Raw genomic sequence first — 25,393 nt, forward strand, 5'->3', positions numbered from 1 at the left:
GCAAACAGAAGTAAATGTAAAGCATAAAAAGAAGTTTGTTGAAGGAAAAGGTAAATTAGAACTAAACACCTTAGAGGTGGGAGGAAGGAAAAAAAAAGCAGTGACTTATAATCATATCAGACTAGGAATTAAACTGTATTTCCCTTCACTACTGATCTATTTACATCTAAACTATCAACAAACTCTCAATAATTGTATCTGTAGCCATTATAAACCACAAATTAAGTATCTTCCCTTAATTTTTGAATTGCATCCAAAAAGAGTTAAACAACATTTTAGAAGCAAAAGATTACAAATTGGGGAACTCAAAAAGATTTGCAGCTATCAATGAGGATAAAAGCCAGATACAGGCTTTTGCAAAACAGGAAAAAGTATTTTGCAAAAGGATATGGTCAAACACTAGAGGTAGCTGAACTCAGGTAATGAATGCTGAAATACATAAGAAAAATATTTTCATCATTTGTGTGGAGAGGGGTGAAAAGAGGAGTAATATTCCCACTTCAAAGTTCCCTTGAACTAGCTGCTTTACTAGAAATCTCATCACTTTTTGCTACCCCATGAGATTCAGGTAAGTAAACCAATTCAGAAAAAAATCACAAATGTAGACCAAACACTTTGAAGAATTCCAGAAAGGGTTGCACTGAAGAAGGATTCAGGGAACTGAAAACTGAACCGAATGCTATAGAGTTAATACAGACTTTCCCACTGAAATATTATACTCATACTCACAGCAACAGATGAGCATTCCTGAACTACTTTGCTTCCAGAAAGTATGCACTTTATTGGCCTTATCGTTGATAAGACATTGCTCAGGCCTTCCTAGTGCTCCAAACAGGAAAATATTAGTGAAAACACAACTGAAGCCCTGAGCAACACTAGAGGCATTATGATACACATTTAGTTATCTGACCTATCTTCAAGATATCTGTCAAATCCCTCTAGCTGCCAGAGACAGATGACCACAAGGGAGTCCTGCTTCCCCCTTGCCCCCCAGGGTCTTTCTTGCAACAATGCAGCCAGAATTCTATCAACTTCACTTGGTTCTGGAGTGCTACAGCAAGTGTGGCCCGTTCTTCCTACTCACCATGGGGGATAGATGTGGATGACATCCTGTGGTCCGCTCTTGAGGTGAGCTGCTGTCTCTCTCGTAAAGAGGACTTTGAGTATCGGTTCTTCTGCACTGATGACAGCATCCTCGGGTGAAAGCGTAGCAGGAGACTCTTCCAGCTGCTGGCAGATGGCAACTTGTATTGTACACTCCTCAAATATTTCTAAGATCTTCACAATTAAGACACCAGATTTATCTGGAAAATAAATTAAAACGAAAAATAAAAATGCAAAATCTGGATGAGGAGAAATAAATTCTGGCACCCTAAAGATGTGCATCTCTGCTCTCTGCACATCTGTCCTGATGCAAAAAATCAATCTATGAGTAGAATGCATCACCTTAACAAAAGACCTATGTTTATGTTTTGCAACAATTTTTATTTTCTTTATAGATACTATTAACTGTGGAGAAAAAAAGCCTACCTACTTCTTCCAAACACCAATGCATTCACAAACTCCCTACAAGAAGCCCTTTCCCACCACATTTGAACTTTTAAATTTTGCAATTCATCCACTTTGTTGGGTCTTTTTTTATTAGATGCTGCAAAAAAATACATTTATTTAAAAACAGAATAATCACACTGTTAAAAATGAAGTTGTGTTTGCCTTCCTTGACCTTTCTCAAAGTAGCAGTTGTCAGGGACCAAGTTAAGAGAGTAATAATAATGGCCAGTCTTCGCGAGTGAAGATCCGGGGAAGGTTTTTACACCTTCCAGCCTGCGCATTGGATTTTTTAGGTGAGACACAGTGTGCGTGGAACTGAGCCCACCCTTTAATCCTAAGGTTCATCTGCCGGGGCCAAGCGAGCTTGGACGGTGGCAGTGAGGTCCTTAGGACGTAGGTGGGTTGCCTTTAAGGGCTAACGAGCCCCACCTGCCCGGGAGTGGCCCTGACCGGGAATCGAACCCGGGTCTCCGCGGTGATAGCGCGGCGCCTTTACCACTAGACCACCAGGGGCTGCCAGTTAAGAGAGTACACAGCATCTAAAAGCTGATGATTCACATTTAGAGACAAATGTAGAGAAAGAGGGAGTAAGATAGATGCACGGCCTAAAAATAATTATTGCGAAACTGATCATCCATTTTACCCATAGGCAATCAGCGTACGGAAGACTCTCTTGTTTTAAAGCAACATGAACAGATACCAGCATCCCCACAGTTCGATTCTAAGCGCTTTTGTCTATGCTGAACAAGGAACAACTTTGCACTGAGATGAAATTACCTCTAGGTCCCTTTGCAACAGCCACTTGGACAGACTTTGGTCTGTGCTGTAAGATTTGTTCTCATTCTCACCTAGCCCCCCTACGGATCTGTGCTCCAGTCACTGAGAAGAGAGTAGTTGTTACCTCCCTGCTGAATGCTTTGTCTATTTAGTGGGACAAGACTGGGTCTCAGAGGACAAGGGCAGCAGAGCCCCAGTTCTAGCCTTTTTGATTCACAAGTTGCATTGGAAAAAACACAGCATCCCAGGAAAAACAGCTGATATAAATTATTGTCTTCCCACAGCAAAGAAATAGGGGAGAAACAGTGAACATGATACTGGAACTTAACAGCAGAGCTGTATAGTTATTTGTTTGTTTATTTTAAGGCTCATTTCACAACTGTGAATGTTTTTCCTTTGGAAAATAAATCAAAATATTTTAGTTTGAGTTTATGAGAAACAAAAAAAAAAAATAAAATTACCCAACTCTCAAGAAATCCAAAACAAAGAAACCAGGCCCTAAAACCTTTCAGATTTATTAAATTTAATTCTCCAAAAGAAAAAAAAAAGTTGCCCCTGTCTTTATTAAATTTCATACCAAACCTGAAATAAAGTAATATTGAAATATAAAACTGAAATGTTCTCAAAACTACTTTCACATGAACCAAATTTTCATCACATGCAACATGCTTCTGCAAAGCATTCTGCTTCCCTTGAACCGGTATTTTCCAGCAGGATAAAGGGTTCCACTGACAGTCTGTCATAAGATGTACATAAGCCATTTCTGTCCAAGCCATTACAGCACGACCTCCTTTTCCAGCTCTGAGAAGCAGAAGCAGGAGAACCAGTCCTTTCTTCCAAGTCCTTTGAGGCTCACTGATGAAGAGAGAGGGTTGTCACTGCTATTGCTCCTCACTGCTGTCACCTTCTCAGAGAAAGCTGTCACATTGCAGTGCCACTCCAAATACTCACTGCACTGTGTTAATGTTTGCTTATGTGCAAACTTCTGCCAAGGGTGAGTGCTGACTAGTTTTCTATGCCTAAAGGGGAGGACTTAGAATATTCACACTTGAATTCTGTTTTGCCTGACTAGCTGCAGTTGTGGTCCTCTGTCAACCCCAAGTCATCTGGCATGCATAAACAAATTCTCCCAACCACAAAAATTCTCATCCTTTAAAGTAACTGAGCACTTAACTCCTCCCTCTAGACACACTGCACAATTTGCATTTGCATCCACTTTAAAAACCAAGTCACAAAAGAAATCAGCTTCAATTTTGAAACACACCAACAGTCTATTAAAAAAAAAAAAGTATTAAGACAGCTTGTGAGAGAGACTGTCCATCACTTCTGAACTACACATTTCTTACATGCAGAATTTTATGACAATTCTTACTGGTCATCAGTATACATGTTACTCAGCTGGTACATCAGGTTGAAGAAAATGAATGACAACCTAATAGCATTTTTCTTTTAAATACCTCTGACTGTAAAACAGTTAAAACCACTAGGTAAATCAAGAACTATATCTGTATGAAAGCATCTAAAGGATATTAGACTAAAAAAATCCTACCAAGGTACCAGAGTCTCTTGTAAGCCTCAAGTTGCTGCAAACACTGGGAGCTGATACTAAATGAAGCAGAATGCTTCTACATTAAAAGCATCTCAATTTCAACAACCAGCCAAGTCTCACACTTGGCACACATGCACATTCTACAGAACCACAATCTATTTGTTTATTTAGATGCATAGAGATAGTTTAGTTTAATTACTCTGAAATTATTATTACTGCTGATGATAGTGTTCTCTAGAACAACATGGCAAAGCACTTTGGATTGCTGGCACGTGATGAAACACCAAAGTTCAGAACGTAGCTTCAGTTTTAATTCATTTGGCTCTTGCATTGTTATGTCAATCAAAAATAAATCAAACATATGTGTCTGCACACTGGAGGCAGAATTTGCGGGTGAGGAGACTGGCTGGATCACTGCAAATTCTACAGTTTCCAGAGAAGATCACTTGTTTGTTCATCCATGTGAAAAGCTCACTTTAAGGCTTTGCAATGTTCTCTTTCACCCTTGGATAACTCACAGAAGTTCTTGCTTGCTTGCTGAATTTCTCATTCACTTAATTTCATTTGCAAAGCAGATTTACAGAATTACAGAAATTCAAACACACAGATGTGCAGATTTCATGGCAATACCTAGTAATCTTAAACAAGAAAGAATACCTTACAATAATATGTATTTTAAAAGGTTCAGTCAATAACTGTGTCCATTCCTACATTGCATATTCCTTCATTTCCCATTCTGCTGTCTAGAACACTCATGAATTTCTTTCTTCAGGGTTAGTTTTTAAGAAAATTAGTGAGCTAATCCAGCCAACTGCAAAGCCACCAAAGCACAGAAGCAAATACTAGGGAGGAAAGACCAAATGATGGAAAGTGGGGAGATGGGGCAGGAAGGGACTGTGGAAGGATGGTACTTTGCAGTGACAGTCCAACCAGGCTGGATTAAACCAGTTTCAAACAGTATCCAGTTACTTCTTTTCCGCTGCAGTGTCCAGGCTGGATTGTCCTCAAGAAGTTCCTGCAGCACCCAGCAAGGACAGACATGATGAAGTCACTGAACAGAGATAGCGGCTGTTCAAGGTGTGGTCTGCAGGCACATTTGATATCATAGGCATATATATATATATATTCTACAACTCTTGGCCAGATTCATCTTTTTTAAATCTCAATGTCCACAATGGACAGAAAACACAGGAGGGTAATGAAAACATGGGTCAAGGCACACCTAGTGCTACCTTTCAACCACCAACTCTAGGCATAATGCTATTATACTGGAAGGATCATGAGACAGAGAGAAGAAATAAGAACTGCAGGTACGTATGGAATGTTTGTTTAAAAAAAACCCTTCAGTTTACTTACTTGAAGGTAACCTTTACTCTCCACTGCACATGCACACTCTCAGAGTGAGCATACAGCTGCCTGGATGCATTTAGAAACCTTCCTGAAGCAGCAATTTGAGGACTGCTTAAGAAAGCTCTTACAGAATCAGAGAATATCTCAAGCTGAAAGGGACCCATAAGGATCATCAAGTCCAACTCCCTGCTCCTCGCAGGACCACCTAACACTAAATCACAGAACAAAGAGCCTCCTGCAAACGTTCCTTGAACTGACAGGTTTGGTGCTGTGGAGAGCCTGTTCTAGTGATAAACCATGCTTTCAGTGAAGAAACTTCTCCAAATATTTAATCTGGTTCCAGATGCGTCTGCATCAGTGAAATGCTTGAGGGAGATAAAGATGGAAACCCAGATAGCTGCCTGATCATTTCAGACACAGGTGCATTTCTCAGCAAAGCCCTGAGTGCTCTGAGCTCGGGTAACAGAGGGTTGCTGCAGCTCAGTGGTCCTGGAACAGAGCCTAGCATGGACAGCTGCCCCTTCCAGCATCTTTGCATAGCCTTCACACAGAGTCAGCTGGAAAGTCAGAGAAAATGATCCAGGATCATTTGAAATATCTGGCCCCATGAGTATAAACAGAGGGCTTATTCACCCCAGGGGCATGAAGTATAATTCGATCCCTGATACACAAGGCTCAAGGTACCACAAAGAAAGATAGAAAGGCACTGATAAATCTGGCTGATAGGAATTTTGAAGAGATATTTGGGATGTACAACATGTCTCCTCTAAAAAAACCCCACACGTTTAAAAGGAAGGGAACTCAGCCACCATGGTGTGTAATGCTTCCTCACTTCTACCAGAATCTTCCATAAGAAGAAAAACCATCACAAAGACATGCAGTAATATGCTGGCTATGAGTGAATTGAAATGTTGGTCACAGAAAGTCTGGAGTACAAGAAAAATGTACTTATAATAACCAGCCATGAGCCGGGTTAGTCACATCACTCTTTGCAGAGCACTGCCTTGGTAAGTGCCACCCACTGAAAGGCAACAGACTTCGCAAGTGATCCAGAACAAGTGAAACCAGCAGGACGGACTGACTGGTGGGACAAACAAGCCATTTAAGCATGGAAACATCTCAGGTAAAACCTTTCTATGACTGTCAAGAACCTCCATCACCTCTCAGACAAGAAACAAGAAGCTCTAACAAAGATGAAGAAATCCTGATTCAAACCTAGGCAAATGGAATATCAACCTCTCACTGCTACTGTGAGCAGAGCCTTTGAAATCAAAGGGTTTTTTGGCAATATAGCAATAATGGAACAAACCTTGGGCATGATTTCCAAAAAAAGCCTGATGGTCCATAATTGTGTGATGCAAACAGGTTTACATTGTATGCAAGGGTTCAGAAAAACAACCGGTAACTTTTCAGTAGGAGAAAATCTTTTATTTAGAACTACTAAGAACACAGACAGAATTCTGGCTCAGAAAGCCCCCGAGTCAGAGATGTTTCGGACATCATTGGGAGAATACTGTGGGAAAATATCAAGTGCTAGCCCTGTTATCATTTTTCCCAGGCATTTTGATAGCTCTTGTCACCGCCAGAAACAGGATCCTAAACTAGAGGAACTTTTGGTTTAACCACCTAACAGATCTGCTCTGGCATCTATAGTTAATTATTTAATTCCAGGTGTCCTCTGGGGTGTTGGCCTCTCACGCCAATTTGCAACATGAAGTAGCAAACTGCAGACATGAAGTAGCTCAGTTAAACCACAAAGATAATTCAAGTGCCTGGGAGATGAACAAACAAATTTCACAGTGAATGCATCAATTTCCTTGGGTAATTATTTTCATTTCTGTTTATTACTTCAGTGCATAGGGTGATGCTGCCCTTCATCACACGTCATGTCATATACCATGACATCAAAACACGTTTTGACACAGTCCTTTGCAGATGTTCTGTGTTCCTCTGAATTCCAGGAGACTTGAAACAAAAAGAACGAAAAAAGGGGAGAGGGGGTGAACATTCACTCTTCCTTTGGAGACAATAGACTTTGAGCATTTTGAAGACTTCAGCATGACTCTACAGTCTCTGGCAGACTGAATGCCCTTAATCTTCAGTCCTAACATAGTGGCTTCCCAGCAGACACATATATTTAAGCCACATCAGCACTGAATGTACATGGTCACAAATGATGCACTGGCCACGCCAAGGGCAGCCTAGGAAGGAGGTTAAGAAAAAAGCCAGCCTGCTTTGACTCTTAACAACGAAAAAGCAGTTTGGAGAGAAGGAAAGGAAAAAACATCAAGGAGTGCAATTTAAAAAAACAAATGTTCAGACATTCTGGCTTCAGTGCCTGAAATACAACTCTAAAGTTTGTTTTAATAACTCTGTAACTACCAATAAGGAAGACAAATGAGGAGGAAAATATAGAAATTGTGATCTCTTGGGAACCACATATTTTGTGTTCCTCTTGCGACACAGTGACAGGAAGCTGAACACATTGCAAGGAAAGGATCCATGGCGCTTTAATGTATGGAAATGCATTAGATGCCAGTACCAGTAAGACCAATGCATTTCACCTCACTCAAGTGAATTTTGCTAAAATGCTACTGTTCAAGTGTTCCAAAAGAGCACCCGTAGTCTTAAATGGAAAATCCTCAAAGGGAAACAAATGCTCTTTAGAGCCAGTTGATACAAGCCCAGCAGCAGAGCAATCCCCTACGAGACCTACAAGGTGACAAAAGTGTTTCAGGACAGCAAACTGAATCCTACATTACTTGAATGTGTTAGCTGGGATAGCCATTGTACCGCCACGCAGATCAACTCAGCAGATGTAACAGTAACACCATCACATCAACAAGACCAAAACAAAGCCAAGTTGACTCTTTGACAGTGAGTACTCCTGAATTTTCCATTTTCCATTCTGCCGTGAAAATTTAAAAAATCTTGCAATGTTGAGAAAAGGCATCTCACCTACAAGGCTGCTGTGCCCATCTGAACGTAAATGAATGTAATAATCATACATGACATAAGGGAGAAATAAGTTTCCATAAAGGCCACAACACCAATGGAGAAAACAGTGCACTGCAAGCACTCAGACCAGTTCTTACAAACACAGAAGACAACTGGAGCTTAGTAAAATGCCAAGCAGTGTATGGCTCTGCTCCACTAAGCATTCCAGAAAAAACCCGAAGTAATATGCAAACATGAAGAAAAGCAGAGCAGAAATTATTATTCTTGTGATAATGAAAAGTATATAGTAATGAGCATACACACATCTACAGCAAATAAACATGTGAACTATCATGCAAAGCGAGAATGACAAAACAACAGAGAAACAACTGAGCCACAAGACTTATCTCACAGGTCACATGGATAAAAGAAACCAAGTAAGGAGGGCAAGAGGCAAAAGGAAGAGTACTTCATCCCCTTCCCTTTAAATCAATAAAAAAATTACATTCATGCAAGTAGAGCTTTCTGGAAAAAACAAGACAAATTCGTAAGAAAACCCAAGGGAGAAAGATGAGATTGCTTGAAGCCACACTAGTATTTGAAAAACTGCTAACAAATATTTGATTTATGCAAAAACAGTCAGGACAACCTGTATTTGTTCTTCCCAGCTAAACAGTCTCAATTCTTGATCTTAATGAATGATACAGGAAAGAGGACAGATGCTTTTAACCAAAACAAATTACTGTTACTTTTGCTCAAAGAGCTATCAAACAAATCATATATATGAACTACAGTTTAGAAGCAAACTTGTACTGTACCTGACATATTCAGTTGAAATTTCTAAAAAACATGGTTGAGAAGTTAAATTATACTTTCTCTTAACTGACAAATTCTTTAGAAATATGCACTACAAGAAATAGTACATGAAACACAAGTCAAATTTCTACTAATCCTAGCTACAAGCTTTTATAAAATAACATTTCCCACTGAAAGTACACAGAATTGTGAGCAATTAATGTTGTAAATAGTACTCACTGCACTAAGAGTGAAAGTCATTTTTGGCCTTTGGTTCAGATGAATAGGTCAGATATACATTATGGAATTATTAAGGAAATAAAGAAAACCCCACTTTATGCTTTGTCTAATAAAGCAAACTAGCAACACACTTCCAAATTTCTCTCCCTCAGTTATTTTTTCAAAGGTATTATTTTATCCCAACATAATTTAACTTCTAATTGTTGAATGTGAGTTCCAAGACTGCTAGTTACTGCACATCCCCCTGGGACAGCACATACTATCTGCCCTGAAAGAATAGCCAACCACTTTCTGGTTCAAGCCACAACACTTTACTTTCATTTTCAACTGTAAAAAGTAAAAAATGTCATATTGTTGGCATAAATCAAAATAAAAACATGCTTTTGTTTGTCATCCCATTATGGTTATTCCTCCTTACTTATGTAAAAATCGCAGGTGCAGGTATAACAAACTCAGCAAGCACGTAGATACCAAGCAGACCCTTGTAAATCCAAAGTCAACACTAAAAACCAGATGAAGATTACAACATTTTCACAGCCTGTACAAGATTGCTATTCTGATCCATACGTGTTGTTACTCTTTCTGGGCTGGTAACTTCTGAAGCCATCCGAAAGATTTTTCTCAAAAACACATCAAGTCTCACAGGCATGATGGCTTCTTGCCACATTTATATTAATTTTTAAAAGGTTGCTGAATTTGGCTGTGCTTTAAACACTGTACATGCTTTATAAGAACACATGTAAGCTACTTAAAGTAACTATGCATGTCATTATTGCTTCTCATAAGAAAACAAAAACATACAAGGAATTCTTGTTCGAAAAAGACAAGTTTACATTCGGGTTTTTTCCCTTCCCAATGCTGTAACAAGTTCAGACAGTTGGCTAGGAAAAAAATTGGCCACTTTTTTATCTCTCATTTATAGTATTAACTGTTAAGTAATAAACCATCAAGAGTTAAGAAAATAAGCAACAACTCGCAAAATTCAGACTTTTGTGTTTTTAGAAGAATTTTGCATAGTAAAGGAAACCCTGTTAAGGGTTACCCTTGTTTTCTTCATCCATGTGCAAGTTTCATGGCATTCAAGCTGCTAAAATCCTTTCTTCCCATCATCTTAACTAGTCATTGAAACTGGAAGAGGGAGAGTGATTGTTTATATCCTCTTATGTAAACCTTTCAGCCTTCTTGAAAATGTGGTGTTACATAGGAAACCCTGTCATCTCCAGGGCTTCACCCTCCTCCCTTCATGTGTTGTTCCACTTGCCTCAGCAAAATGAAGATTTGTTGCCCCTTTAAGGTCACTTTCCCCTGAGAAGAAGGAGCTGTTTGGAAGGCAAGATCAATGGTTTTGGTTTATTATCAGTTCACTACTCAAAATTCAATTGTAACACAACCACAAATCTTAATCTCAGGCTAACAAGAAGCAGATATATTGCATTAGACTACAAATAATAGAGAATAATATGTTTCTGCATTTAAGGTAAAGAACTGCTTTGATGATAACTGCCAGGCAAAAAAAAAAAAAAAAAACAAAAACCACCAAAAAAAATAAGGTAAGATGTATAGAAAGTAAAATTTTGGAAGTTACAAAAGGAATCTACATGAGTTTGCTTGAAATATTATTTGTGTCCCCTCCTATAGACAGGAAGGTTGTCTGAATGTAACTCAGAAAAACACTATTTTTTCTTCTGCATCATGCAATCCCTATACAACCAGCAGATGTTGACAGGAAAAGGTTTGGGTTTTTGTTGTGGGTTTGGTTTTGTTTTTCCTCTCTCTCTTTCAGCTGTCCAGATCACCTCTTAGCTCAAACAGGAAACTTCATAGGGAAGTTGCAGCACTGCATACAGAAGAAAAGCTTGCAAACGGTCTACAAGCCCATGCACAGAGTACTCTCAGACCATCAGCTTGGCTGATCAGAGACATGCTGTTATGCAGACTGCACCTCAGCCTCCCTTTCACATCTTGTGAAGAAAAGAAACTTTAGGATTTGTGGCAAAAAGCCTGACATCCGCCCCTGTTAGAACTAAACCACAGCAAGCATCTGACCAACACAGCGCAACACGGGCAGATTTTGGTCTTATCTCCCTTCAGGCCTCTGTCTGGTATGGTTTACAGCTTGATTTACAAGAAGTGCAATTACCAATCACCTTGTAGAAACGAATATTCTTAGTGAGAGCCTATCCCAACACAGGGACAGGCTGCCGAATGCAATTTTGACCCAAAGTTGTCAGAATCAGAGCAAGCGTGAGGATTTCTTCTACCCTGCAGAACAAACCGGCCAAAAGTGAGGCCCCGTACACTGCATGGAAACCAGAAAGTGCGTGCTCAAAGGAGGTGCTCTCTTCTGGGCTATGATTCATCCCACTGACCAAGAGCCAGCCAAACCACAATGGTTACCTACAGAAAGGGGTCAGGGAGCTAACAGACAAGAATTTTTAAAAACTAAAGCCAAAAACTAGGTGGGGGGGTGGATAATATGAAGATTGATATAACCTAAAAGTAAGCAACAGCAAAATAAAGGCATAAAATTCTCTGACATGAAATGTCTAATGGCGTGAGTAGCCCACATATCTGAAACATTTTTCCTTAAAACCCAAATATATGAAGGATTTCAAATTGATCTCATTTGAAGTTGCTCCCCTTTGCTTTAGCAATGAACTTCTGGTCTGCATGTCTATGGGATATCCAAAATGATGTGACAGCACTTCCAGCAACTAAGGTACTTCAACCCTCCACATTAATCTTCAAGCTTCTTTAGTAACTCAAACAAGTTTGCAATTCGAGAAGTTCTTTCCTCTCAGAAACAGTCCTGGAAACAATGGAGTTTAGAAATATTACTGGGCAAAACAGAGGGGAAACAAAATTTGAGAAGAATCTCAACTTGAACCTAAAGTGATGAAAGCTAAAAGTAGTATTCCTTTGCTGTGCTGACACTTCACATTCCAGACTAGAAGCAAGTAGAAGGTTATCTAGTTACACTACTAAAATTTCAACCATTCTAACTGATGTCTTCCAAACCAAACACCAATTTTATTTTGGTGACACAAAACAGTATGGCCATTCTAAGAATAAAACTATCAAAAATAAATTTTGTCCTAGATGGAAAACTATCCTCACAATACTATCAAAGCTGTTTTAGTGGTTATTTTATAATCCTAACATATTGAAGCAAGGACTGAGAATTGGAAGTGAAATTTAAGCTGTGAAGTTGAAATGTATTCCTAAATTGTGGCACGTCCAGCATTTTTCAGAAGTTTTACCAAATGCTTACAGGGTAAATGAAACAGTAGTTAGTCCTAAAGACTTCTAACTGGCCCAAGTTCTCGTACATTTTTAGTATGATGGCAAAAGGCATATCCAGGAAACAGTTCATCTTCTGCCAAAATTAAATCATCTCAAAGACGCTCATCAGAATTTTTTAAATGTACTTAAGAATAGAGCAAGGTATTTTCCCATAGCATTTTTCTCATAAAATGCTAACGAATTCTGACTCATTTTCTGAAAGAAAGAAGAATAATCAAAGAAAGGAATTCAGCCAGAGGCAGATGTTTAGCATGGAATATTTCAGCCTAGAAGTTAGTCTGACAAAATGGTGAGCAGCCAAACACAAGGTTTTGTAATGACACATGTGAAACTAGGACAAAAAGAATATTAGCATATTAGCAGTGTTGCAGGTCTTTTTCATTTTATTAAAAGGACAAACCTATTCAATATCTATTTCTGTTCCATATATCAGAAGCAGTAAGAGGATGTCCTCATACCACATAAGAATGATAAAGAAATCTCCTACCCATTAATAACTCAGGTGGAGGTGCAGAAGGCTTCACTAGTTTCAAGTGAGTATGCCTGTATAGTTTTCAACATATAATTTCTGAAAAGAGTTGGCTAAAGACATTTCTGATTCCCCAATAGCACTTTTTAGTGAGTGTTCAAATACTGATGAAATTACAGAGGATTGAAAGGATGATGATATTGTGCAGCTATTCAGGAAGGGCAAATAAAGTGGCTTACAGTAACTGAAGACCAGCTATCCTGTCATCATATCTAGGCAAAGTGACTGGAAAAATAAGTAAGGAATTAAAGTCAAAAATACAATGTGCTATTCCGCATGGGTGGCATTTTGAACACATAGCACGCAAATGGCCACAGGATGGAAGTTCTCCAAAGCTCCAGGGAGAAACTGTGAGACTAGCCCACAGTTCGGGCATGACTTTAAACCATACAACCTTCTTAAGAAAATCTGACCATTTTCACTGTGACTAATGTACCCTTTAAGTGGAATACAAAAAAAAAAAAAAAATTTTTTTTTCAGAGAACTAATTTTGTGAGTTACAGTTAGTGCCTTTTACCAGTGGAGAATTATAAATGAGTAACAGCAGTTCCAGCAGGATTTGGAAGTAAATGCTCATACTAATAAATGATTTCATCAATGACATAAAAACAAGTTAAAAAACTGTAAGAAACTGTGTGGATACCGCAAATTCAAGCAAATTCATGACTAAAAGAGGACAGGCTTGAGATATACAATGATCTGAACTCTGTGGTTAGCTGGGCATACTCAAAGCCAACCTGGATACAACGCAAATACTTTACCGTGTTCAGGCAGAAGAAATAAAGAGTAGCTGGGGAGTGGGAAACAAGATCTCAGAAAATAACAGTTATAGAAGTTATAAAATCACATTGGACAGCCAATTCAACATGAAGTCCCAGTACCATGCTGTGACCAAAGCCAAACCAGACCCAAACACTTATCACAGGCCTTGAACCTACAGGAGGCTGAGAAGTGAGCTGGATATTAATGAGCCTAAAAACTGGAAGAAAACATACAGAGTAGTTCACCCTGATCTTAAGACCATGCCAAAAGTTTTAGAGGGTGCAGTAAAGAGCCATGCAAATCACTTGAACACTGATAAAAATGTTTTAGGGACTCTTGAAGAGCTCAGTCTATTTAGTTTATGAAAATTGTGAGGCGGTACAGTTTTGCTATGCAAGTGCCAGAAAGGGAAAATGTCACATACTGAAGAGTTCTTTAATCTAATGAAGAAACTTGAAACAAAAGGGAGGAACTAAAGCCAGACAAAATCAGATTTGGAACTTTTAAAAATTTGGGAGTAGAATTAGGAACATACTCTCAAGGCAAATGATAGATTCACTTATCCACGTTTTCGAATTAAGACTAGAGGACTTTCTGAAAAATAAATGTAAGTCAATATGGGCCCAGTTTAATACAGAATAAATGCTTGAAATTTCATAGACTAGTCGCACACACAAAAGTTGATTAAAAAACTTAACCATTTCTTTACAATTAAACTCTATGAATCCATTACCCCTTATATCCAAATATTTTGATGACTGAGACTTTAGAAACCATCATATTTAGCAGAAATGCAATATTAGCTCATAAAACAATCAAGAGAGCATTAAACCCAAGTCAGGCAAAACCCAGAAAGACTATAAACTTCACTGTTACCCCTATATAGGTCACATATACACATATGTAAGTATATATTTTCACAGTAGTATTGTACAACGCTTCTTACCTGAGGGGATTTTTGCATCTGAAATACACTGGTGCCTCCAAAAGCTAATGGCAGATCTTTCTCTGTTCTGCAGCCGACATAACCTCTCAGCTAGCCCACCCCTGCAGAGAATAAAGGAATGCTCAGTTTTGCCAGGAATCAGTATTCAGTTTTGCCAAGTGACAAGCCGTAGGACAGATGTACATGTATATACATATATCTATGCTTTGACCCTTAGAGACAGAATCGCAGTAAAATTATGTTTTGCAGATTAGTTCTCCTAATTTTGATTTTCCAATAGGTACACTCCCAATAAAACATACACTTAGAGTCAAAACACACAATAAAACATTTTCACTCTCTGAGTGTCCAAAATTGTCATGTTTTCAGTCCCATCTCCAAAGTAAGGATTGTAACAAAAGGTTCCCAACTTTTCTTTGCAATAGACACTAGAGACAATTGAGAATTCAAAACAAACCAGTGTAACCACTAGTTATAACAGGTTGGGTTTTCTTTTCCCTCACAGATTTGTTTGTCTGTTGGCAAGGAGTGATCACAAAAATATTCTTTTACCCATACTTGACCCTATGATTCATTTCACAAGCTGGGTCAAGTGTGCAGTTTCAGTGGTCTGAACACTCTCCAAGATGAAATTAATTTAGCATTCCCAAGGTGAGGAGCAGAGGAGTGGCATCTAGCACAAATACACTTAAGGTAACACTAAAGCAACTCCTACTCCTGGTTTCAAAGCCAGAGGACATAATTTCTCACTTTAAGAACAAAAAGATATATGTGTTAGAAGCTGTCTTTGGGCTATTACAAAGAGCTTTGGACTACTGTGGGAGTGTCTGAACACTTTTCTTTGGCTTCAAAGAAGTTATTTGCATAAAAACCTACTTCATTCTTTCCCTGTAGTGTTTTTCCAGAGGTACTACTGAATTTATCAATAAAAGTTTCTACTAAGGTGAAATGTGTCCTTGGGTTAAACTCAGTTAGGAATCAACAGAGATAACACACAACCACCTTACAGCTATTTGTGCACATGAATAGAATTTTTTAGTTCAAAAAAAAAAAAGACAAATAGCTTGGTAAAGCTCACACTGCACATGTGAAACTGGGAAGACACACCTGTGGAAACCAAGAAGCAGCTAAAAAGGCTAAGCAGGACTTCAAGTAAGCTATTAAAAAATCTCTGTTTGGTTACCAGTTCCTAAGTAACTTCACCCACAGACAAATCAACATTATATGAAAAGGACTTAGCAGTCTCAGCTGAATTTTTATTGAACAACTATATCCTTAGCAAAACTGAAACTATCACAAGTATTATGAGATGGCATGGCTAAACATCTTGGTAGTAAAGATCACAGAATGAACACTCTGAAATACAAGACCCACATTTGACCCAGAAGAACCTGTAGAAGTTTTGTAGTTTACATCACTGCATCTCCTCTATGGCTGCTGTAAGGCACAGAGGAGAGAAACTCTGACTCTTTCAGAGGAGGGAAAAAAATCCCCAACCCCCCATAATAAAGAAGTCAGACTTAACAAGCTACAAACCCTGCTATAACAAGGAGGAAAACAAACAAACATATTTAGGAAATCTTGGGCTGAAATGAAGTTCCAGGTGAGCCTAACAACCTTGTTTAATCCTGGTTTCAAGATGGACTTTAAGGCATAAGGGCAACTAATACAGGTAAGTGCAATGAAAACTTTGGTACCAAGAGCAGCACAGCCAAGCACAGAACTTCATACAGGAGAACATACTCTGCTGATAACACTGTGCTCATCTACATTTCCCCAAAACTTGAGCACTGAGGTGTTACCACGCCACAACATTTGTGGCCAAGACAGTTCTACAAATTCCAAGATGCCCACCAAGTTCCTCTTCTCACCATGGAACTATTCTCAGATACAGTTGCAGTTCAGCTTGGCTGCGTGGTTTACACAAGCCATGCTGAAACTCAGCCAGGCTCAGAAATGCAGCAGTAAAACACATTTTGAGATTGCTTGTTTTAAAAGTCTTGCATGCATGATTCTGCAACTGAACTCCATGGCTGGGACCGTAGCAATACACCATATAGCTAGCAGCTCAAAAACTTGTTTTGCTGAAGGAAAACTGTTCAACAGGACTGTCCTAAACCCCTACTCCATTCCCTCCACAGACAACAGTCACAGAAATGTATTTTCTTAGTTCAAATAACGCCAGAAAGCCTTAAGGTACCTTCAGAAGAGAGCAGCTATTACTGGCTTACAGCCTAATTTCCCCCTTTTTCCCCAAACAGGGCTATGGTTGTGTCCAGTCAATAAATTCCTACTCTTCTGCAAGCTGACCACTGTTCCACAGGAATGTCCTGTAGTATGAAGGAAAGCAAGTTTCAGGATTTAGGGCCACTGCACACATCACAATTCCTGTTTCAGGCCTGATATGCCTACTAGGAGGGTCTCATGGACGTTCACAGCTTCATAACTAATTTGCTAACCATGTCTGTATTAGGATAACAGTCATCACAATGGTCCAAGAAAAGTAAACTTGTGACTTTCCTTAGCTGCCCTCTGTGCTAAGAAAATAGACTGTTATTTATTAATCATTCCAAATGCAAACTGAAAATATCGTAAAGCATTTTGCATATTCTTGGTTGTAGAACACAAAGTATAACCACAAATGCATTTATGAGAGGTTCTCAGCTAGTCATTGTAAATGTTTTTATAATGTCTGTTTCAAACCTTGTGAAATTGGAAAACAATTCAAGGACATGCCATGCACAAAAGGAATTTCTATGGCAAGAGCAAGAGTTAGAACTTTACGGTTTGTTTCTTTTAAAGAGGTAGAAACAAAGGAGTTTAAACACCGCCCCAAACCCAGGAGGATTAATTCCCTTTTTAGCTGAAACACATAAAATAAACAAAGAAAAAGGTGCTTTTTGTTACATAACCTGTCAGATTTGATGACAACAGCATTTGAAAACAACTAATTCCTTCTCATACAGTACAGGTGCCCACATTATTAAAAACACTTATGCATGTGCTGTGAGATACTGTGAACTACATAGCCAGAGTCACTTCAGGATGTGTGGATAAGAGGTAAGCCAACATTTGAGGTTGGTATTCATATATATATATATATACATCTCAAAACATTTGCCAAATATATATATATATTTTTTTTTGGCATATGTTTTGATTACTAATGTATGATTTCTGTAATCAAGGGAACCAACAAATGATTGAAATAACAAAAGCCGTAATTTCAGATGCATACATTACTGACCAGCTCTTCAAATTTGCTCCTAAAATGTTTTAATGTGAGCAAATTGAACACATTTGGAGAACTGTTAATGCAAAGGCTGTTCAGCGAAGCCAAACTGCTCAGATACTATCTCCACTGCCCACAACCTTTTTATTTTTAATCACAAAACTTTCAGTACAACTATTTTGTCCCTTTAATTCCCTGAAGGCAGACAGATTTAACAAGCAGCAATTCATGTCCTATTTCCATACTAAATCTGAGCTTGTTGAAATACTGTACTTAAAACAACACATTGCCATTACTATCCATGTCCAACAATATTCACATGAAGGACAGCTTTGATGACCATAGGAAAAAGCTCAGCATCCTGCACAAAAACTCTGTTTCTGGTAGTTGCCCCTTCCCACAAACTGTAACAGCAAGACCAAAGAGTTTTGTGCCACCATGTGACAACCATCACCAAAAGGTAACACTGACCCTGATCTGTGACTCTCAGGCTGCTGGTCCCTATCTCCCAAGTCCGGTGAGGCTAATGGAAAACAAAACAAAATAAAACCCCAAAACAACAACAAAAAGAAAGAGCACTAGTGAGCATGCTGTGTTTTGAAAAGTAATTTTCAGTCTTTCCAAAGTGGTGGAGATGTCTCTGTGCTTATTTTTTAAGGTTTTTATTCAGCAGGGCACTTACCAAAAATAACCCCACATTCATCCAAGTTTACTCCTTTCCTGACTTCACTTGAATGTAAGAACAGTGAACATTCAAGCATGTCATTACTGCGTTGTCTTCTCATATACACTATATGCAGGACTTCATATAATTCAAAAAACTAAAGGTTATGCAAATATCTATCCCCATCTCAGGACTAGGCAGCTTCCCTCCTCTCTTTTCAAAGCCAATACAGATCTTCTCTCCTACTTCCATGTTAACCAGTCAAGTAACTGACTTCTGCCACACTCAGCTGTACCTTTCCACTTCACAGGGCACTTGCTAAAGGATGAAAAACGACCCCTAAGCATGCTGGTATTTAGTTTGTCAACACTGCAACCCCATCAGCCAGTTTACAGCTTGCAAAATAATAAGCAACACTGAATGCTGACAGTCTCTACCAAGTACTACTGTACTGTACATAACAGCACAGGTACATCTGAAAGACGTGATTAAAACATGTTGGCCACACAAGCACAAGTCTCTACAGAGGCCCACCTCCTCTCCAGCACAGAAGAGAAGCTGTTGACTTCATGAGGCAAGAAGGGATCGGAAAGAGTAATTTTAGCTTTACAGATCAGCCTCACTCAAGCTCTGACTCAACAATAGATTCATCAACTTTCACCTTGGATGAACCACCATTTCCATGATCTCTGGCATTATTCTGTACCAGATGCTGGATTTTCTTGCACTGGTTGCTGACATTTCAGTGCTCTCATCTATTGCACCCATTCAGAGAGGTTTTTTTTATACACCAGTCAAATCAACAAGGCAGACATATTGCAAATCTCTTCTAGAGCCTTAAGGATTCAAGGATTTAAGAGTTCAATAAGCCAAAAGTCTTTTTAAGTCTGTGTAGTCTCTCACCACTCTTCTTGCAATCGTTCCACAGAGGAGGTCACCTCCACAAAACATACATGGAACAAAGATACCGTTGTTGTAATTCCCCACAGCACAGTGAGAGACAGAGATATCTTTCAGCAACTGCATTAGACAGAACTGACCATCCAGAGAATTAACAGTGTCTTCAGCTGTAAATTCCATCCAGCATATACCAGAGACATCCTCAACACCACCTTTAACAATTCAACAATTGCCAGAAGTGCCTGGACATTATACCGCAATTATTCTTGCAAATTAAAAATATTTCTTTGTCACAGACACCAAAGCTTCATCATTCTTGTGGTCCTAGTTGTCTCAGTGCAGAGGAAGAGATGTAAAGTGGATTATAGACATAACTGCAGAGAACAGGGTGGGTGAGCATTTTCTACATCCCACATGGCCTCTGGTGAAAGATTTCAATTAAAACTGTATAGGTAGTTGATTTTCCTATGCCTCTTTTGGGGTTTTCTCCTTTCATGGTTTTCAGAACATTGATCTCCCCTTCTTACCAGCCACTGAAAAAAACCAAGCATAACCACAGCTGAAAAGTTTCCCACAACTCTCTGGCTCTTCAGATTCCTTAAAAGAAAAAAAGTCATTTCAGATTGTTCTCTCTTACAGCAGAGGCTCTAATGAGAAGTAACATGATTTAATAAGAGTCTTCCCAGGAATAAGTTATCCCCACAAGATAAGTGAAGAGCCTTCTCTTCAGTTCTGAAGGTTTTGGCTTGCCTGAGCAGAGGTCTTGCATAGAAAAGCAAGCACCGTAGTTATGTAAACCAAAGGCACCCCTGCTAAACCATTCCAATCAACAAGATATATGACACATCAGCTTCCTTAAGGAAAGTGGGTTGGTTGGTTTTTCTACTAAACATGGCACTTTTTTCCCTCTATTAACACCAAACACCTGCCCAGAAACCATCCACACTTTTTAATAAAGAAAACACATTTAAACTTCCACTACGTGCAAAATAATTTTACTGTGTACATTGCCAGTGATTACAAGTGGTACATCCGTTGTGCATCCATGATATTCTTCATTTATATTCTCCTAACCCAACAAGAAATTTACTAGCAAGGAAAACTTAATCCAATAGTTAAAATTAGCATAAAAACATGACCATCTAAAGGACTAGTCTGTTGCTGTTACACCCTCATGCTACTTGTGGATGCATGTAAGAATGAACAGTTCCAATTTTAGAGTAAAAGCCTGCTTCATTTGTGCCAGCTCTCTCTTCCCTTGGCAATTTCCTTTATTTTCAGGACTTCAGTTGGCCTCATGTAACAAATGGTTTTCATTTTACTGCACATAGTATCAGGACATTCTGTAATTTTCTCCTCTTTTGATAACACAAGTTAATTTTAGCAGATCGGATCTGTAAGTGGTCTGCATACAAGCAGATATAAGATAATTAAACAGAATTTCCCAAGATTTTTATCTTACTCTTAAACTAAAAATAGCTACTCAAGTATTAAAAAAAACCAAATAAGCTAAAGCATCTATCCTTCACAACTAAAAGCTCTTGCAACATGACAGATTTAGAAGCAGTTAACATTATATAACTTAAGATACCTATTTCCTACACCAAACCTCAGACTTTTTTTTCTGACGGAAACCAAATCTAACTGGAAAAAGCAAACAATTCATAAAACCTTTAAGAAAGGTTTGCTTGTAGACCAGAAAAGCTGAGTGCATGCATTTTAAGTTTTCTTCTTTATAAATACTGAATTAACCCAGTTATTTGCTTAACCTATGTAACAAATGTTGAGATTTGCAATACTCTTAATTTCCTCGTTCTTTCACAAGGGAACTTTGAAAGACTTGGAACTAAAGCAGTTTAGACATTTCACCCCGTAGCATTAACATGAATTCCAAATCTAAAAAGAGGAGTGTCCTGAAAACTTATTTGCAATATATACTCTTTTCCTTCAGGTTTGCAAATCCCTTGCATAATTTTCCCACAAAGTGCTGACTCAAGCTGAGAAACTGAAACTTTGTATGGAATAAAAGAGCAGAAACATCTAAACCCAACACCCCTTGACCTCATCATCAAGGCAATTCATCTCAGCACCAAGTACCACTAGTAGCACTTAATTACCAACTCAGTAGCTTGCAGGTGCAGTACAAGTAAAATTACACTACTCCCACATCCATGAACAATTCTGTTTAAATAAAGGAAGGCAGCTACACAAGATAGGATATAATACCAGTGTTTAAGGTGAGGATGTCCCAGAGCAGTGGCATTGACGGCTGTGAAGGAGAGATGATATACTTTGCCTCTGGCATGACAAAGTGGCACCTCCTACAGCACCAGCCCAGCACCAACACCCCTGAAGGGCAAACAACACCATACAGACTACCTGCTCTCCCCTATGAACCAGGGGTAGAAAGAAGAATAATCTTTACCCAGAACACTTTTGAAAACAAAAACTGACATTACAGGGGACACATAAAGACATACAAGAATTTGGCAGTAGGAATGGGGGGAGAGGAATTGCTTCTGTCACACCTTTCTTGCCTTCAGACACCAAGTTTCCCAAAACCCCACTGAATTCTAACAGAAGAGGACTGTAATATGCCCCTTTAAGTGTGGCTCATCATAAGCAACACTGGATACTGTGCATGTTCATTTGGGGACATAGACGGGCGTCCCATTTTATTTATACTCAAAGATATTGAATTTACACTCAAATTTCTAACACTAGGATCACCAAAATTTATTTTAATCATCCATAATAAGCTTACTTTGGAAGTTTTCTGTTGATTTGGTTACATCTTAATTTTTGTAGTGTATGACAATTGCATCTGCAATAGGCTCTCTTTCTCTCATTCAGACAATTACCCATTTCCATTTTAGCACCAGGATTCCAGGAGGACGGGACAGTAGAAAGGAACTCATTTGAATTTTTCCACATGCTGTTTTGGCTCTTTTCTTTGTTTTTTTTTGTTTGGTTTTGCTTGCGGTTTGGCGGTGATGTTAGCGGCTTTTCTTTGAGGTTACATAGAAGAACGTAGCCATTGAGGTTACAGAGGCACAGCTGCAATCAGGTAATGCAAATATAAGTGCAGATTGCAGCATGCCTAAAAATTTTGGAAGGGACTGTTACACATGGTGTAAGATTTTTACACAAAATATTAGCTAAAGTTTTTTGAAAATATTATCTCTGCTTTTGAAGGTAGCTTTACTCACGTCAAACAGCAAAGAAATGAAAATTAAAATATTTTCTATTTTCTTTAAAGGGGAAACAAAACAGTAGGAAGCCTATTCTACCTACATCAGGACTCTTCCATGAAATAACCATATTCAGTACTGCTTGGATCTGGAGTGGAACCTATTGCGCAGGAATTTGCATAGGAAGATGACAGCTCTACCACCTGCACCAATCCTTGCTTCCCTAGGCACCAGCCTGGAAAAAGAGAGCTCAGCTAAGCAGAGACTCTCAGCTCTCTTCCACCTACTGCGCAGTTCCAAATGGTCCATCCAAGCAGGAGCCTGTGGTCCAAATCCAGCTTGCAGGATGATTTCCCTGCTCACTGCTTTTTCTGCTGTGGCCTCGATCTGCAGCAGAGGTAGGAAGGAAGGAGAAATGACGAGCCAAAAACTGCTTTGTAGCTTTCAGCTTTTTAACTAGAAAGAAGGAATTGTCACCTCATCAATCAAGAACCTGACAAACCTTTCCCCGAACTGGCCTTCAATCCACAGCACTGAAAACCTGAGCTTTCCTATTGAGGGTGCAAAGTCTTATATCCACTGTTATCACATCAATGAAAATGTTCTCTGTCAACAGTAAAAGGAAGGATGGGAGACACACGTGCAATTAATGCCCTGAACAGGAAGAGTGAAAAGATGACAATTACCTGGATGAGCAAAATAACTAGATAAACAACACTCATAACTGAGGAATTTCCTGCCTGCTTCCCTGTTCCTAAAAGAACCCGAAGTGGAACTACAGGATGGAAGGTAAAAAAGCCTGAAAGCTCTGCTCCTCTGGCCACTCCGGACAGATTACATTCTATATCATTGTGGTTGGTTCAGTTTTGCTGGCTTGTTTGCTTTTAAAGCTATTTATTCTCTTATACACTTGTTTCAGAGTACCTTTGCTGTAAAACGTTTTTAACGCTAAGACTGTTGATAGGAGAGGTCATCAAATGAAGTTGAAACTCAAACCCACTAGAGGTAACAGCTTCTGAACTGCTGAAAGGTGGAAGAGCACCTGGGCAAAATACCACTGTACACTTTTCCTGTTCTTATTACTTTCACACACACTTGCTTTTGGCCACTAAAAGGCATTTTTGGGGGTTACAGCTTTGGTCTGACCTAGTACAGCTGTGTCTGTATGTTTCTAAAGTAACAAGAAAGCTTGATTGCACAAGCAAAGCACTTTAAGTATAGAGATCTTCAGTAATTAGGACTTCCAAACCTGTTTCCTAAGTCAGCATTTTGAAATAGCTAAGAATATTTTAGAGAAAAATAAGGTATGTGTATTAACTAAAGTGAAGATTTACTTTTTAAGTAATTGATGGATTACTGCACATAGAATCATCTGTAAAAGAAAAAACAATCACATAATTAAAATAGGAATTTATAGCAGCAACATTTGTAATTGTAGTCTCCCCAGCTAGAGCATATTTTCATATACCATTTAATTTAACACAACTTTCATTAATTCAATATAGGAACTGACCATTTCTGCACTGTAATTAGCTAGAATATCAGGCTTCCACTGCTTAATCCCATGCTGTTTTCTTTCAGTAGTTAGGTATCTTTTTATTTATTTAATTTAGTCACAGAGATTTAAATTTCAGATTAAGAATACATCCTCCCTTTGCCTAAATACCACTCTGTCCTACACTATTCAGAACTATTGCTTATCCACCCCTTTCCCACAGTATATTGGATAATTTTGCACTGACAAATCCGTAGAGGACAAAAAAAAAACACACCAAACACCAGAGGTACAGCATTTCTGCAGACTATCTGAAGAGGCACAAAGCACTGTAAGGATTAGAAGCTAAAACAGAAGTACGTCCACTCACACATCTGTAAGGTAGTGTAAAGCATTATTAAAAGTGCAAAAACCATATTGATTTGTACACAGGAGTTCAAGATTGAGAGCTTTCACCACAGATTTTAAAACTGGACTTAGCTCTTTCTTGCCTTTTTTGCTTGTTTACAGATGACATTCTTTAACCTTCTTGAATCTGCGTCTCTAAAATGTTTATCCTTGAAACACATTCCTACACTTCTGTAAGTATTATTTTACTTACAATTAAAAAAAAAAAAAAAAAAAAAAGGAATTCCTTAAGGTGGACGGTGCCTTTACCTCAGTAGCTTCCTCTTTTTGGCAGACTCGGACGGGCCTCGGGAAGCCTTGCCCGCCTGCTTCCCGGGGGTGCGGAGAAGGGCCTGCGCAGACCTCAGCCACTCGCTGGCTGGTCGGGCTGTAGCATCCCCCGTGTCCGCTCCCGACCTCGGCTGTAACCTCTTAGTGGATCCCGGAGTAGGGGTCGCCAGGCTCGTTTCTCCTTCTCCCACGCTGTCGTTATCGGATGAATACTCAGATATTTCTGTCGAAGTTGTCTAAAGAGATAAAAATATAAACCTTTTTAAACAGAATGCTAATGAGATATACTACAGCTTTATGTAGGCAGTCTTATGTTCCCTAGTAATCCCTAAACGGAATGCCAATTTATTAACATAACTCGGACAACTCCTCTGTAAATGCACAGTATTCTTTTGCCAGTCAGCACGAGCTCCTAAATGTAAGACTGCCTCTTGAGGGACAACTGGGATGAGTAATGTTTGGGTTTTTTAACAACTAGATCTGGAGAATTAAGC

At 38.9% G+C, this 25,393-nt stretch overlaps 1 protein-coding gene across 4 annotated transcripts in view; it reads right to left on the minus strand.

Moving 5' to 3' along the window:
- Positions 1-25,393, minus strand: part of SPIDR (scaffold protein involved in DNA repair) — a 198,681-nt gene that overhangs the window by 119,744 nt on the left and 53,544 nt on the right. For all 4 annotated transcript variants that reach the window (XM_050312525.1, XM_050312514.1, XM_050312522.1 and 1 more), the window contains exons 6-8: positions 24,879-25,135; positions 14,740-14,840; positions 1,085-1,304 (exon numbers count right to left, since the gene is read on the minus strand). In XM_050312525.1, coding sequence (XP_050168482.1) covers positions 1,085-1,304; positions 14,740-14,840; positions 24,879-25,135 — 578 coding nt within the window. The remainder of the gene's footprint in view (positions 1-1,084; positions 1,305-14,739; positions 14,841-24,878; positions 25,136-25,393) is intronic.

The sequence above is a fragment of the Myiozetetes cayanensis genome, unplaced genomic scaffold, assembly GCF_022539395.1.
Source record: "Myiozetetes cayanensis isolate MyiCay16 unplaced genomic scaffold, myiCay2020 scf1, whole genome shotgun sequence".
In the NCBI taxonomy this organism is placed as follows: Eukaryota; Metazoa; Chordata; class Aves; order Passeriformes; family Tyrannidae; genus Myiozetetes; species Myiozetetes cayanensis.